This window comes from Clarias gariepinus, chromosome 20 (genome assembly GCF_024256425.1).
Source record: "Clarias gariepinus isolate MV-2021 ecotype Netherlands chromosome 20, CGAR_prim_01v2, whole genome shotgun sequence".
In the NCBI taxonomy this organism is placed as follows: Eukaryota; Metazoa; Chordata; class Actinopteri; order Siluriformes; family Clariidae; genus Clarias; species Clarias gariepinus.
Window position 1 is genome coordinate 12,117,554 of NC_071119.1, and position 17,594 is coordinate 12,135,147.

The 17,594-nt window shown below is 39.4% G+C and overlaps 1 protein-coding gene across 1 annotated transcript; it reads right to left on the reverse strand.

Moving 5' to 3' along the window:
• Positions 1-201: 201 nt before the first annotated feature.
• Positions 202-17,365, reverse strand: ptpn9b (protein tyrosine phosphatase non-receptor type 9b). The gene is made up of 13 exons (XM_053480105.1): positions 17,316-17,365; positions 14,742-14,885; positions 13,870-13,959; positions 12,526-12,650; positions 12,321-12,426; positions 12,088-12,198; positions 11,071-11,804; positions 10,031-10,127; positions 8,509-8,578; positions 7,539-7,617; positions 7,171-7,321; positions 5,082-5,289; positions 202-4,236 (listed from the first exon to the last, which is right to left on the reverse strand). The coding sequence occupies exons 1-13, from the start codon at positions 17,346-17,348 to the stop codon at positions 4,013-4,015; spliced, it is 2,172 nt and encodes a 723-aa protein (XP_053336080.1). The 5' UTR covers positions 17,349-17,365; the 3' UTR covers positions 202-4,012.
• Positions 17,366-17,594: the final 229 nt, after the last annotated feature.

Below are 17,594 nucleotides of genomic sequence, written 5' to 3' on the forward strand. Positions count from 1 at the left end.
AAAATGTGGTTAATCACAGTTAATTCATGCTTTAGTAAGGGGGCAATTACTTTTTCACATAGGGCCAAAATGTTCCTTTTCACAGGTTCTTTCTTGGTCTTTTTACTACTATATGATTTCACATACACCATTTGTTTAGGCTGCATTTAAAAAAAGTGTGGTCCCCATTTCCTCCCCCCAAAACACACACACACACTGAGCAGCGGTTTCAGAATAATAGTCATGTTTACTTATGACACTAATGCAGGCGGCAGGTAAAAAGACCATTACTCAATCACAAAAACATCAGGCACAGATGAAAAACCAAAAATATATATGAAATACAGCTGCATTCCCAGCCTTCTCATCGTTACAGCTCACTGTTCCCGAGCTCTTGTTCCTCCTCTCACAGTGATGGTTTTACCTGACGCCATCCGTCCATGCAAGAGTTTCTTTCATTTGAGAAACAATCAGAATATACAGACACTGCTTTATAGTGACTTTGTGATATATATAATATTCGTAATCGCAGTCAACGTCGGGTAAAAATCATTGTGTATGCGTAGATCTGAAGTCTATAAATATCCTCCCACATTCATTGTTTTGTCACTGCACAAGTTCACAACTCGGAGAGAAGGTATCGTCCGTAATCACCAGATGATTACAAAATGACCTTGTTCCACTCCCAACTGTTTTTTTTTTTTTTAAATACCCGTTGCTTTTTTAATTTTTTTTTTTTATTTATCGAAAAAGGATGGCAAATCAAATCGGCTGCCAATAGCATATTAGTCAATGCATTGTCTAAACCTGTGTTCCAATACCGCTTTAACACTCCCTAGTCGACTTTGCAAATCAAACCAATTCGATTCAGGTTTTGGGGCTTGCATTGTGATTTTCAATTTAATTCTAGAGCATTGAAAGGTTACTGCTTGATATATTTTAAGCACCTATATTCCTGACGCATTAAAATCTACTAAAAAGTATTTAATAAACAGTCCAGTAGGCGGCAGTAAATGCACCAACTCCAGATACGCACAAAAGCTAAAGGAGGAACGATAGTCTCCCAAAACAAGAGTATTTAAAGAAACGGTTTGTATTTCTGCCGAGAATTTTTAAGGAATGTGTCTAAATTGACGATTGATTTGTATAAATGTGAATCGCAACGATTTAATGAACTGCATGGATCACCACAAGATCAATAAAATGCGTTATCAATTAAATCGCGGACTTTTGATGATGACTTCAAAGTGTATTTAGACCAGACAGTGCTGCTGAATCCTGGCCTCTGATTGGTCAGAAGTGTTTTTATAGCACCGACTCAAAAGACCAACCACAGGTTCATAATATCAATGCAATTATTGTTTTTAAAGTAACAGATGATTTCCAGGCACCATATAATCTACAACATAAAGTAGAATCGTGTTGTTTAACAAATATTAAAAAAAATAAGATTTTTTTTCTTATACGTCCCATGTACTGCAGTTCCCAGTTAGGAAGCTGGGGTCAGAGTGCAGGGTGAGCCAGGATACAGACCCGGCCTCGCTCACGGCCTGAACAGTGGCGGGTTTGACCTTTCTATCAGTAATCCAGAGCCTTAACCGTTTGAGCGACCGCCGCCCTGTGGAGAGGAGTCTCCAGTGTCAGTGCTTCGTAACAGGCAGTTTTTCCGACAAGGCAGATTCTTGACAGCATTTTGTAATAATTGTTGTGGTACAAGCGGAATAAAACTGTTTTCACTTAGCACCACCAAGCGTTTGAAAAGTGAATCGAGATTGAGGCGCTGTTTAGCTTCAGGCTTATTTTAAATCCTACTTACATTACGTGACGGACTTGAACAGGATCGGCCCTAAATTTAAAGGGAACGGTGAAGATGAAAAGGGTGTGTTAAGAAAACGTATTGGAACACAGCCTTGTCGAGTAAAGAAACCGACATGATGAATACTAAAACTAATAATATGTTCTGGTCACTATTACAGTAATCCTTTACTAATCAGCACAATTTGTGCACCTCCTAATTTTTAAGAAAACAGTCAGCAACAGGTATTTCAGTAAAAAAGATAAAGTTGATAAAGACATTTTGTTTTACCCAACAACTCCCAAAATAACTCAACAGCAAGTAACATGGTTCCAGAAGTGGCATGAAATCAAAGTCAGTCAGGTGATTTTTGTTAGCTTATCAAATTAAAACTATATGTTTTCTTCTTCGGTCGTACCGACGCTCGATTTCAAAATACTGTTGAAGTTGTACAAAGACATAAATAATAATAATAATAATAATAATAATAAAAAACTAAGAAAAAAAATATATGGACTATAATACAGGCTGTTTATGATACATGCTTCATTTTGAAATGATGAACTGCCAGATAATAAAAAAAAAAATTAAAAAAAAGTAAGAAGAAGTGACACCAGGACAACAGCAAATATACCCCTGAGATTATTAAATATAATCCTTGTACGTATGCAAGACGCAGTTTTTTCTGCTCTTGGAACGAGATTTGCTTGCGCTACTGAAAACTCGAAGGCACAAATAAACCCCAAGATCGTTTGAGATCCCCGGGACATCGCACTGCACGGCCGTCAGCTCCGTCCCGATGCGCCTGCACCTCGGCCACGGGACGGGACGGGACGGCAAGCGTCGGTAAACTTTCGTTGTGATCAAGATGCAGGGCTTCGGACTGAAGACGAGGCCGTGGTTTAAGTGAGGAGGGAAAACAAAAAACAAAAAAAAAAAGTAGGAATACGGGTCGGATTACAATTCAGTATTTTCATTTTTTTTCCTCCACAGGCAGTGATAAGAAGTTTAAAGGCCACTATTAACCAAGTCAACAAAGAATGAGGAGATCAGAGCATACTGATATTTTGCATGATAAATCTAAATCTGAAAAAAGCCCCGCCCACCGTTAACAGAATAACATATTTGATCTAATAACAATCGCTATGCTTATTTTTCCACATATTTTTGACTCAGTACACTGTGGAAAGAGTACACGCTGAACTCTGACCTTCGATATCAACCCAAGATTAGGGTTAGAGAGTAAAAAAAAAAAAAAGAATAATAATAAGAAAAAAAAACCCTAACCTCCTATTCCTGGTCACTTGGTGAACATGAGCCCTGGATTTAAGGCCGATAGTCATCGAGAGAGAAAAAAAAACTAAACAAAAAAAGGGTGCAGGACTGGAAGTAGCATCATGATTATTTTTTTTTCTTCCGTGATATTCTAAGCTCTTCGTATTATTGTTCTACCCCAACATATATTTATACATATATTCATTTATATATATATATTTCTGAATAACATCGAGTATTATATTAAAACAAGACTTTCCCGCCCCAAAGGTTATTATGCACAATATATAAATGTATCTTACACGACTATACAAGGTTTAAGTCACAATGATCATTACAGATACATCCAAGCATTCAACGCGTTACCTTTGGTTTGAAGGTTAGTTTACGATAAACTAAGAATGATGATTTAAAAGAAAGAAAAAAAAGACGTGCTGCACCCAGTTTGTACTCAACCATGTCGCTGTGATGGAGATTAAAAAAAAATTATTTCAAGTTTTCAACACTTTCGCACTATTTTTACGAGTGTGACACAAGCCCCGCCCCCGAGTTGCACGACACTGATATCAGGATATTTCTCACACGTGGACTTAAAAAAAGGGGAAAAAGGGGCAAGCTGGGAAACAGTTCAAGTTTCTCAATCAACGTGTGCAAGTCTTTAAGAAGAAGAAGAAAAAAAACAAAACTGCTACAACTTGTACACCGAGCCACGACTTTCTGAAAGAGATTGCAAAGTGGCGAGCTGAGAGAATCCTCTCCACTCGATTCTTACGTCTTCTTACCGCTTTTTTATTCCTTCTTCCCAACGAGGGAACAAAAAAAAAGCCGAGCAGAGAAGCGGTGCTCCACCTGCAGACACGTGTCTTCTGGACCAAAAAAAGAAAAAAAGAAACAAAAGAGCAAAAAAGAAGAGCTCTTCATTTTTTTTTTTTTTTTGGCACCTTGATTCTCCCTCGCTCTCGTTCACTCGCTATCCGTCTCCAGCTCGGTGTCGGACCACTCGACGGGTTCGAGGCGCCCTGTTTGTTGCGCGTACTCGATCACGGCTCGGTAGCAGAAGTAATACTGGTCCCACGTCTGGATGCTGAAGGCCCGCTGGGTGCGCATGCGCCGCACCGTCTGCTTCACGTCCACCGTGCCGATGTCCTCAAGGCGCGAGAGACAGATGTCCAGCGTGCAGAACGTACCTGAGGAGTGCGGATATGTAAAAGTTCATAAATACGTATACAGTACTGTGCAAAAGTCTTAGGCACCATATTATATACTGTACCAATTTTGTTATATATTTTGTTACATGTTTATCATGTCTGCATAACTACAAAATCATTCCGTATTTCTATATATAACTTAAAAATTTATAAATAAATAACATTACAGGAGAATATATGCATCGCTGTAAAAAAAAAACAAACAAAAAAAATAGTACAGGAAAAAAAGTTTTTAGATGGAAACAAAAAACCTAATGTACGCTCCTGGGATTTAAACCTAACAACTGTTTTACTTATAGTGCTGTGTAAAAGTCTTGGGAACATACAAAAATATGGCATAAGCAAAAGTTGGTTTTGAAAATATTTTTGCATAAAAGATACTTCTATAAAGAGCAATAAAGGGTAATAAAATAAACAGTCAATATTTGGAGTGATAACTCTGCTTAAAATCAGGAGTTTTAGACAGATTTTAGTAAAGTAAAACAGTTTTAGGTTTTACTGAGCTTGCTGGAGAATGAGTTCTTCTGGTAACTTTGTCACACTCGCTCCTTTATACTGTATTTTTATGCAAATCCCAGGTTTTTTGGTTTCCATCTGAAAACTGGTCTGTCTTGTTGTATATATATTTTTTCTTTAAACCATGCATATATTCTCCTGTAATGTTGTTTATTTTTAAGTTATATATGGAAATACTGAATGATTTTGTACATAATAATGCAAACATGATAAACATATTAACAAAATTGGTACAGTATATAATATGGTGCCTAAAACCTTTACACAGTACTGTATATTGATAAAAAAAATGTAATCTGTAAACCCACCTGTCCTTCCGATTCCAGCACTGCAGTGGACAACTATGGGAGGTCCTCCGGGAGGTCCCGTCCAATCAGGGAATATCGCCCGCAGCGCAAGCTCCTGCCTCTGCTTGACCACTGCCCGGAAATCCAACATGGCCGATGCAGATTTTGGGACCCCAAAATCCGGCCAGCTCATGTACAAGTAATGAGACACCTCTCGACACTCGCCTGTCTGTGTGCGTGAGACATGAGGAAAGAATAACGGTTAACAATTCTTTCTAATTCTCATAAAAGGATTAAAACACTCGGGTTGGTGAAGCCGTGTTACACTGAAGATGATTCTCTTACAAAAGCAGCACATGCTCAAGTTTTTAATTTCCCTTTAGTTCGCCTGCTTTAGATTTGATTAAAACTGTTATATGCTAAATTGGTTTGGTTAGTTCATTAGGTAGGTAGGACGTGAGGAGCTAGTTTGGTAGGTATGTAGATAGAGGGGTAGTTTGGATTTAGCGGATTTTTCACTTACAGACCAAAAGTTTTACTTTTTTACTTTTGGGTTTATTTGCATTTTGTGTACGATTTAGTGAAGACATAACACCATGGTTCCCAAGAATGTTTTTAATGCTCGTATACCAAACCCAAATGTGCGTGTTATATAAAACAGACGCTGCAATGCACCAAATACGTCTGTTCCGAACTATAATAATATTTTAGGGTGTATGTGAATGTAATGGCTTTATAGTCAGTCCTAAGTCCTGTATACTATGCGAGTTGGGGATGCAGGAGTACTGTACAGGCCTAACCCCGATACCATGAATGAATACAGAAGCAGTACGTTAAAAAAAGACGTTGTCCTGTTATACTGTCCCAATGGTGAGTGATCCAATGTTGATGTCTCTTTGTGGATACAGAAGGATTTACAGTCTTATGCAGCACTTTGGAAAAAAATTTAAATAAAATAAATAAATGACGACAGGTTGTACACATGCAAACAAACAAAAACTAAAACTTTAGTTTTTTAAGGCAGCTGGTGCCGAGAAGAATCATAAATTGAGGTTAAGTCAGGTTTAATGTCTATTTAGGGTCCAGGCGCTGTGCCGTATGTCGTCACAGTGTGTGAGGGACCTATTGTTCTTCTAAGGATTATTATTTATTTTTTATTTACATGTCCTTTCCAAATGTTTTGATTGTTTTTATATGCAAAAATACAATTATAGTGTTAGAAGTGTTGAATGGGTAATATTCGTAATATTTTCTGGGTGGCTGGAACAGATTATCCGCATCCACATTTTTTTCTCTGGGAAAATGCGTTTGGCAATAAAAAAAATTCGCCTTAAGAACGGATTAAATCCGTATGACGGGTACCGCTGTAGTCATTCGATTAATGTTATAGCAGCTTTGAATTTTCTAACTCTTCACTTGGCATGTTCTCTGATTAGCAGTTGGTCATTTTATTCTCCACCAATGTATATAACCCAGAGATACACACCAAAATATTTCACAGGACACAAAGTCACTCACAATCACATGCAATTAGGAAAAACCTACGATGGCTGAGAAGTGCAAAACAAAACAACAAAACCGAAAACAATAACAAGGAAAACAAAATAACAAATCAGAAAACACAACGACATTTCCAGATACAAAATACCAAATGAGAAAACACGACTATTCAGTCAAGCTGGAAAAGGTAGGTATAGTTTGCGAATTAAATTCTTATCACTGATTGGATGAGACATCTGTCACTCAAGACATACAAGTACCATCAAGTGAAGTCAGAATAATTTTTAAAGCACATTTAACACAACTTATTCGATTAAAGTAATATATAATCCCAAAATACTGAAATTAATAATTAAATGAAAATACATCTAGATGTCCGTGAGGCAGCAGCACTTTCTGTGTATTTTGAGTGACAGATGTCTCGTCCAATCAGCGGTAAGCAAAACACACCTACCTTTTTTGGCTTGTTGATTCTTACCACTGATATCACTTATATATTTTTTATTTTTTCGTTTTTATTTTTTATTTTTTTTTTTCCGGTTTGCACTTCTTGGCCACAGTAGAAAACAGACTGACTGACACACAGACAACCTGATATTATAATGTGTACCTGACTATTATAGAGCTCCAAATGTGAAAGTCTAAAGTCCTGAAACACCTCGATGTGGACATTTCTCACTAGGAAGTAGCCATACTCCTCTGTGCTGCCTGCGTCCAGAGGCCAGTACTGTCCACACTTCACTCTGCCTCGCTCCATACATCTGAGAGAGAGAGAGTGTGTGTGTGTGTGTGTGTGTGTGTGTGTGTGTGTGTGTGTGTGTGTGAGAGAGAGAGAGAGAGAGAGAGTTTAATCTGACCGGAATACTTTCTTATAAATTAAATAAAGATATTTCTCAGAGAGCAGTGATGGAATTAAATGAACATTACAAACAGTACAAGATGTAAAAGGCAGAAACAAGGATGTTCCAGGATGTTTACCTTGTTGTCATAACTATAATTAACACGACTTGCTCCCACACCATTCGCCAAAAGTCACCATACGTTTTTGGCAAAGGACCTAAAATTAAAAAGACAAACACAATAAACCATTATTAAGGTGAACACAAACAATGCAACGCTCATCATCAATTACTGACAGTCAGAGGAGGGCAAAGAAAAAGGGAAATAAGAAATTACACATCAGAGTCAGTAAGGGGGTGAAATCCCTGTTTTAAATAATACACACTGTAACCTTTGTGCTTAGGTAAAGCAACGCCATGCAGAGGGTATAGTTAAGTAAAAGTACAGACATTTGCTGTACTTTTGAGCCGAGTAAAAGTAAACATTATCCTCTAATAAAACTACTCAGGTACAGAGTACAGATATGTTACATAAGGTCAAGTCCACAAATTATTCATACCCCTGGCAGATTCTGACTTAAAAGTTACTTTTATTTAACCAGCAAGTTTTTTTTGGACCGGAAATGACACAGGCATCTTCCAAAAGATAATAAGAGGATGTACAAGCCCATGGCCCAGCCAGAATCCTGACTTAAATCCAATTGAGAATCTGTAGAAGGAGCTAAAGATCAGGGTGATGGCAAGGAGACCCTCCAACCTGAAAGAGTTGGAGCTCATCGCTAAAGATGAATGAGCAAAAATACCAGTGGAGACACGCAAAAAGCTGGTCAGCAATTATGGGAAGTGTTTGATTGCAGTAATAGTCAATAAAGGCTTTTCTACTGATTATTGAGAAAGGTATGAATAATTTTGGACATGCCACTTTTTGTTCAAATGTAAAAAATATATATATATATATATATGAGTAATAATTTTTGTACATCAAATACCCCTGTAGATTTCAGCTACTTTTCAGATGAAGCATTAAGCATTTCAGAGTTTGTCAAATAGTTAAAAATAACAGATCCGAGATGGAAGGAGGATAACAAAGAGCGGTTTCTTTTTTTTACCCTGAGTGGCAATGTATGCGTTCGTCATCTTGTAGCCATCCATGAAACTTGCGTTAATGTAGTCTGATGTCTGGAAAAAAAACAGCAAAAAAAAAAAAAGGTTGCATTTTCAGTTTCAGACTTAGTCACATAGAAAGAGCAGTCAAAGGATGTCATGTCATATCAAAGTGACACTGTGAATTCTGCCTTGGTGGACAATCCTACCTTAAAACTTTAAAAAGTTTTGTTCCTGCTCTAAAAATGTTATGACTTGCATGGTTTTTACATTAGCTAAATTCGAGCTAAGTCGAGTACACGTCCGTTCTTTTGCCCCAAGAACTCACCCTTCAATTCAAATTTAATTTGTATGCAGAGGTTCCACTGTATATTAAAACTAATTAAGAATGCAGATTACGTACACCTACAAAAGCACATTCATGCTTAACATGAGGTAAACAACTAGATGCCATTTATGTATCGTTATCAGGAAATGTTACAGTATGCTAAACTAGTTTAAAGTGTCAAAGTATTAATCGACATTAAAAACACACAAGCTGTGACTAAGATTAAAGCAAATACACTGATCATCCATAACATTATAACCATTCGCTTAATATTCACTAGATTCCTTTTTTTTTTGCCACTAAAGCTCAGTGCTGTGTGTTCTGACACTTTTCTACAGGAACCAGCATTAACCCATTAACATTTTTCAACAATTTGATCTACACTAGTGCTTCTATTGAATCTGACTACACGGGCCAGCCTTCACTCCCCGTGTACATCAGTGAGCTTTGGCTACTTTGGTTTCCCTTTACTGGACGATGTTTGCTAGACCCTGACGAGTCCAGACCGGGAACATCCCACAAGAACCGCCGCAGCTTTGATGTTGCTCTGACCCATCACAATTTGGCTTAAAAGTGATTGCTTTTTTTCTTTTATTTTGCGCCATATTCATAGCATGAGTCAGTTTACTGTTATTAAATATTAAAACTACTTAAAATGTTTAAGAATAACTTTTTTCTAAAAGTAAAAAGTTGGATTTCCTTGCATGAAAACATTTTCAAAATGTCCACGGAAAAAAAAAAGTCACTCTCACACACAGGAGTAAAAGAATTACAGTTAGATGGACAAAAACAGAAGGGTTTTTATATGAGGATGAAAACTGTGAGGAATTTTCTCTTGATGGTAACAATGTGGGTGCTATTTTGCATCTTGTATAAATGACTTGATCCCAACGATTATAAAAAAGGAAAAGTACGTTTTGTTCCAACATCTGGATTTATTGCATGTAGTTTGTTATTTAGACGTTGACCCAAAAGTGGTTTAAGGGAGGAAAACCAGTAAACTGCCGTCCAGGTGACTAAGTGAAGGCTGGCTTGCGTAGTACGAAATCCAGTAGAAACGCTAGTGTAGATCACATTGCTGAAAAGGTTAATGCTGGTTACCATAGAAAGGTGAAATTACTGTGGCAAAAGCTTGCGTTAGTTACTGAGAAATTAAATAAGTGGCTCTAATACGCTAAACGCTGAAAAATTCTGCTGACCTCATCGTCGTCGTCGTCCAGTGGGCAAAGTCGGACACGGGACTCGTCCAGGCAGAGCACATCGCTGTAACGGTTTTTGACCTGGTTAACTGGTTTCCTGTTGAGACAAACATCGCAATGTTATTCGAGCTGATTGTTAGAAAAAAAGGTGTGTGTGTACGAGAGAGAAATCTAAGAAAGAAAAAATGAGGGAATGGAATTTCCTGCCAATGTTAATAACAGACTCGTCACCTCCACCACCATAATAATAGTACGGCTGAAATGATTCCTCGAGTAATTGAATGAAAATCTTCTGCCTCAAAGATTCTTTTAAATAATTTTAAAAGCTTGCGCTATGTTTTTGCGCAATTATTTGTTTGGCGTGACACAGCGCACTTCCAGTCACAAGTAAACACAGATGAAGAAGCGCTTACATCACCCACAAAGCGGAAGGAGACGCAAACAGTTAGCTGTGTATTGATTTGAGGGAGCATTCTGTTGCGGCTGCAAAATGGAAAGCAGCGATAAAAATATCAGGAAGCCAAGAGAAGAAGAAACAAGAGCAAGAGAAAACTAGAAAAATTGTCAGTAAAGATTAATTTTATACCTGAGCTGTAGATTTAGAAACTTTTCGTCCGTTTTTAAGCTCTGTCTTTAAGCTATTCCTTGTATTGTGAATAATGATAATGTTTATTTTTGTTAAATGCTGTATGCATTTAAAAAATATTTTAAAAATTCTAAAAAGAAAACCAATTAATCGATAAAAAAAAGTTTACTTTGATTACTCGATAAAGTTTTGGTAGAATATTTATTTACTAAAATACTTGATAGCTCCAGCCCTAAATAATAGACTCTACCTTCATAACACACTTAACATTAAAGCTGCCTGTATGGTGTATGGAACACATTCATTGTTTATATCACTTTCTGAATCTTTGTTACTCCTTATTGTTTTATTATACACCGACTCATAATCCTCTTTATGACATCAATAAACTGACTCGTCACTGACTCACATCACCACGTTATTAACACAAAGTATCTAAACTCATCGTCCTCACTTGGAGTAATCGAAGCTTCCGGCGGGCGGCTCCTTCCGGATCTCCTCGTACTCCTGGTAGATGCCTTTCTTCTTCTTGGTTTTGACGTGCTGCACCAGTTCCTGTACCGTCATCCCCCCTGGCTCGGACGTATGCACCGACGCCATCCCGAACGACCAGCTCGTCTCGTGGACCGGGCTACGCGCCACGGGGGTCGGCCTCGACGACTTCTGAGGGAGGGGCGGGACTCCGTCTCGCCCTTCCGCATCCTCGACGAGAAATTCAGGCTCCTGCTCGGCGCCGTTGCCGTCACGCCGGCAGTCGTCTGCGTCCACGTTTGGCACCGACGGTATTTCCGAGTTGTGTTTGTGGTGAAGGGGTGTGTCAGGGGGCGTGTCCGACTGAGGGGGCGGGGCCTGGCGTCCATTGGCGATGTTGGCGTTCGAGCCGAGAGGCGTCACGCCATTCCAGTGGGTGTGCCGGTGGTTCTGAGGGTTGGCGTTGCCGTCGTCGAGGCTGTTCCCGAGCATCGTGGCGCCCGGGTTGGCGTTGGCCGTCTGGTTTTGATCCTGGCAGTAGGAGTGCAACAGACCGTCCAAGCAGTCTGTGCTGCCATCAGTGGAGTTGTTTAGGGTGGAATTGACACATGACTGGATCCAGGCCATGTGGCTGTACTGAGACGAGCCGCCCAGGTGCTCCGGTAGCGAGCTGACCGGGATGTGACTGGCCAACTCATGAGCTTTTACTGTACACACCTAAGATAGGGGGAAACCAAGAGAGCATGGTGAATGACATCATTGATCATTGATAAAAATAGCTTTATATCAACTATTGGATCTTTGTGCATTGTGCTGTATCTGAGTTACAACAGTAATTAAAAGACTAGAGACAAAAGAACATGACATGATAAAAGTAATGCATCATATAAAGTTTGTTTTTATTACAACAAAAAATAATTACAGCTCTTTTTTTTCTTAAACTTGATTTTTTTCCCTCTGATTAAAGAGAGAGATTTTTGGCAGGGTGCGCATTACTTACCCTCTCTCTGAGTTTCTCCCGCACAAAAAGACGCAGTACAGCGAACGGCGCTCGGAACCAGAGTGGCGATGACACGATGAACACACACTTTAACCTGGCAGGAAAAGCTCCCTGAACCAAAACGGGGCAAAAACGGCTGTAAGTGTCTAATATAAAACCATACAGGCCGCTTTCTCTTTTTTACTCGACACGGGGGGGCTTTTAATACAGATTAAACAGTACGAGACACTTACTTTAAGCAGGTTTAAAATTTTGACGCAGAGCTCGTAGTCGAAGTTGGCGTAGGTGGAGTTTGTCATGTCGTAGATGAATATGAGCCCATCCCTCTGGGTCTGAAGACTAAAGAATGAGGAAACACAAGCAGGAAAAAAATGAAAAAGTATATTTATATATAAAAAAATAATGAACAGACAGACAGACACCAGTCCTTGTCTCTACCTCTCAATGGCTTTGTCCAGCTGATAGATGATGGCCTGAAGAACAGCCTTATGGGTAGTGACGTCAGGACGGTGGAGACGGGCGGTGAAGAGAGCCAAGGCTGCACCCTTAGCGTCACGCCCTGGCTACAAATACACACAAAAATACACACGTGCGCTTATAAACATTATGAAAAGATAAACACCTACGGCAAGACCCGAGCACATTCACTCATATTCGAGATGACGACACGATATAGAAACTAAACATAAAATTAATCAAAATGAAAAACCTTCATACATTTTTTAAACAATTATGAAACATTGTTATGAAAAACTTTTTCTTACAGAGTCCCAAAGTTATGGAATTCAAATTCATGTTCAGGACACAGTATTTATTTAACCAAGCATTTTTGTAAATAGATTTGTCTTGGGTAAAGGAGGAGATCTGTCGGACTCATGGACGTAGAGTATTATGGTAAACTAGTATGTTTGGATGCTGTCCTCCCCACTCTCATTGATCACTCAGGTTTGTTGACGGTGAAGTGATTGGTCGCTTTACATCCCGGTTCCCCCTGTCATGTCTGTTCATGTCTGTTTTTCCTTCTGGCTTATAGTTATGATGTCATACAGTAGTTAGTCCTGTCCGAGTCCCTGCTTGCACCAAATATACATTATGTGACTGTGACCATACCTAACTGTTCTCTTCTTCTTTTCTTGTCTCTCTCTTTCCTTCGCCCTGACTCTCTCTACATATGAGCTTCACATGTCTATTCTGAGCTGCCAGTGATCCAGACCTGCTCTGCCCTCTGGACCTGTCTGACTCGTCCTGGTGTCCCGCTTCTGGTTGGAGATCTTGTCTTATGGATGCCCAGTGTGGTCTTCTCGGGACGCGTGTGGTAACTGGGGACGGTTCCACTTTACCACGAAGCCGGTCCTGTCCTCGGATTAGTAACTGCAGTCACTCAATAGTTTAGGACAGGACTTTCCTACAGTTTTCTACCTGAGCCTCGAATAACGACACTGGACCCCATATTAACTTAAACACATTGTCTGTTATATTAAACTTCCAGCCTACTAACACACAGTATGAATGCAGATCAATTCCTGCTATCTGTTATCACCCAAATGAGGATGTGTTCCCTGAGGTTTCCACCTAGTGCTCTCAGGAGTTTCTCAGAGAGTTTTTCCCTTTCCTTTTGGAACAACATGATCATTTTTTTTATTTCGTTTTGACATTTTATACACCGGACCATCATTATTTATTGATTTTATCTGTAAAGCTGCTTTGCGACAGTGACCGCTGTTTAAAAGCAATATACAAATAAAATTTAATTGAATATATGACTCGTTACAGACGACTCACCAGGACGGTAAATTTGCCGCTCAACAACTCGGTCCTCAAAGGTTCTTCGTTTGGGTTTATATTGTAGATACCTTCCTTTATCCTAGTATTCTGAAGAGACAAAAGAGACACAGGCAAACCAGTTGGAGCTGATCAGATATAAAAGGCAGATGCTTTAGTGTGTCTTCCTGCTGCATCTTTTTTCATGACTTTGTGATGTGTAGTGTATATAATCCACAACAATCTATTTCTACTCCAGAACAACTGTAAATTGTGCCTGGAACAATTATACGCATGTCAGAGCAGTGTTTTTCCCTTCTTGGAATTTTTAATAGACGATTTTAGAAACAGCTGACAGTCCATTGTTTGGCCTAAAATAAACCGCGGGATTAAATTACTCAGAGCCGCCCGAGTCGCGTCCTGATCGCCATGATTCACCGAAATCGTGTTTCTCTGGTGTTACTAGCAGAACCTCAGCCATTTTGGGACGTCTGCGAAGTTCAGCGAAATGATTCTTAATAGCATTTTCAGATTGTGTTGTCTCAGCACCTAAGGAATTAGACGCATTATCCATAACGCACTGAGAGAGAGCCTGTCCCTGTGACAGCCATTGATTTTATTTATTTTTTGGTTTTTTTTTCCCATCGCAATATTACACACAGTCTGGAGGGTATTTTTTAAATGCAAACTGATTTGCATAAACAAATCTACTAAACAAACAACTGAAAAGAAAAAAAATGAAAAGCTACAGTAGGTAATAACACCGAGCAGTTTCATCATCGGCACGTCCGAAGACAACTTTGTTTACTAACTTTATATTTAGAACTTTGATAAATTCTAATTCTGATCATAATTCATTGGATTATTCTGTACAACGTGAGGACGTTTGCTACCTTGTAAGCTTGGAAGAGGTCTATGGCTCTGGAGACGTCGAACTTTCGTGCCATGAGAAACTTGACGGCGGTGATCTGGCTGACGAGGGTGGCGTTCTGCGAATGTTCCGGGCATCTTAGCTCAGCCAGGAACTCCTCCACTGCCTGACACACACACAAACACACACACACACACACAAACACACACACAAAAACACACTATTCATGAGAGCGGTGTTCATATAAACAACACCTGACCTGCATTTTGCTGCAAAAATATTTGAAACGAAGACAAAATAAACCCTCCAGGTCACCAGACTCACAGACATTGGAATCTGTGACTCGACTCTTTCCTGGGACAGAAAGCGGGAGGGAGACTGATGACTTAACACGCAAACGAGAATCAAATTAAATGACTTACTAAAAGTCAAATGAGGACCAGGTCTCAGTAAAGCATATCATTATTACTCGTTAGACTTAACGGACGTGTTTTTTATGCCATGTGAAAACAGCACACGGCCGATTGTGCAAGTATGACTGACTGTTTTTAAGCAGTTTTTTTTTTTAGTTATTAAGCAGTTAAACGGGGTGCGTTTACACTTATGCTTGGTTCGATTAAACCGAACCGTCGCTCTGTTTATCTGCAATCCGAACCTCTGTACACACTTAAGACCGCTTGAAAAGGTGTGTCTTAGTCCACTTCCAAACAAAGTCTGGTGTAATTGAAACATGAACACATCACACCCCAAAGATATATATACAAACACACCAAGTCTGCTTATCTGATAATGGCAACTTTGAAGTAAGAACTTTTACTGGTTGAAATTCTACCCACATTGTGATTGTTAGTTAGCATGGCACTGGACAGGTTTAGATAAAAACGAGGAAAAAAAAAACATTATTAATAAATTAAACACTGTCAAACTAAACACTAAATTTAATGAGCTTTTGATGACATTCGCTATGGATGAGAGCACGGGTGATGTTAAATAACGACAATGTTTGCAAAACATTCCAGGTCAACAGGAACTGTTTTTAAAACGCGCTTGTTATAAACGCAGCCCTGATGTAATACCACGCGATCATGTGCTCACGTGCCAGGCAAACAGACGCAGGAGAAGGGTTGAGTCTATCAAAGGAAAGAAGATCACTGCTTTTATTTATCTATTTGTTTGTTAGTTTGTTTTTCCGGGGGATAGTCGCAAAATAAAAACATTAGGCGCATTGGTGATGTTTTATTCTTTTTTATATATATATATTTGGAGCCGTGTGAATGTTTCTTTGGATGAATAACGTTACACCACTACATATAACCAACATGCATTCTGTTGTCCCTTTTGGTCCGATGTTGAAAATGGCAGCGTGAACGATAAGTGATCCAGGAGTCTTTACCAGTGGACCAAAACTAACATTATTTTAGGCTTTGGTCCGAATCGAGAGAACTGAACGACACGTGTAAACAGGCCCTCGTGGCATTGTCACGCTATGCATGAATGATTCGTACCGTTCTCAGAAACGATACCTTAATTAAGTTAACTTTTTGCTGTATGCCAAATAACTATTGACATTTTGGGGAACAATGTCAAGAGCAAGATCACGGGAAAGACTGACAGCATTGATGATGTCGCGTCTAGCCGCGATATACTTCCGTTCTCAGGAACGATTGCTTCCTTAACTTCAATCCGTGCCCGAGTATGCCGTATTGGACTAGGGAACGGCTCCTGAGCATGGAACGACTGCATTCTCACTGATCGAAACGAACCAGAGTATAAAACAGGAACAGTAAATTACATAAAACCATCTAGGCACCCTACTCCTGAAGTGAATATATGGTAAGTGTATACCATGAATATCATGATGATTTCTGTCTGAAATCAGTATTAAAGACAATCCAGATAGAATTATACAGCATTCACTAAACAGGGTTCAGCACATACATAAATTATTATTTCATAAAAGATTTGTGCCTGGTGTTAATGACATTATCTATAATGACTTATACCTGGTTTATATACATGCATGTGTGTCTAAAGAAACATTAGCAGAAATGTGCTTAACCAACAAGCAGACTGTCTCCATCCCTGTCTCAGGCTCGATCCCAAAGACCATTCTTGGAAATAGCTAGTGCACTAGATAAGCCACTCTTAGCGTTACTGTACAGGCAACCTACAAAGGCAACGGAGAGGCGTTTGTGATTAAGGCTTGATAAGCGAGCCATTTAGCATACATGAGCTAGCGGTTAGCTGCTCCAGGGCTGTCAGAAACGCCTCCTTTATGTCTGATAAATCTGATTCCGAGTTATATAGACATGTCTGACATGATTTAACAGCTTAGCTATCTACTCCCAGTAGAGCTGTTAGTCTTGTAGCGTGCTAGCTGCCGAACACGGGTAGATAAGCTAACGCGAGCGCTAACGTTAACGGCTAGAAAACAGCCGCTGGGCCGCGTATAACACTCCAAACTGTGAGAAGATGGTTAATCTTCGGACTTGTGAGTTACCGTGCAGCTTTAAAACCGCTGATAAAACATGAGCACGGAACACGGCGGAAGCAATACCGCGTCCACAGAAGAAAAACAAACATGAAGGTGTCTTACCACCTCTTCTTGGGTTGTCAGGGCTTCCGCCATCTTGAAGCCTGAGCAACGTTTACGGGCGCGCCCGCGAGTGTCGTGGACGCGCCCGCACTCAAACGCCATCAAGTGAACGCGCCGCTCATTCCCGAGAAAAAGGAGCGCGCCGTAGGGCACGAAAAAGAATAATACAATCATAAAAAACTACTAAAAACGAGAAAAACACCGTTTTTGGTATTGCTTTATTTAGGAAAAAAAATTAAAAAATATTATAGCAAATAATTAAATAGTATATATATATAT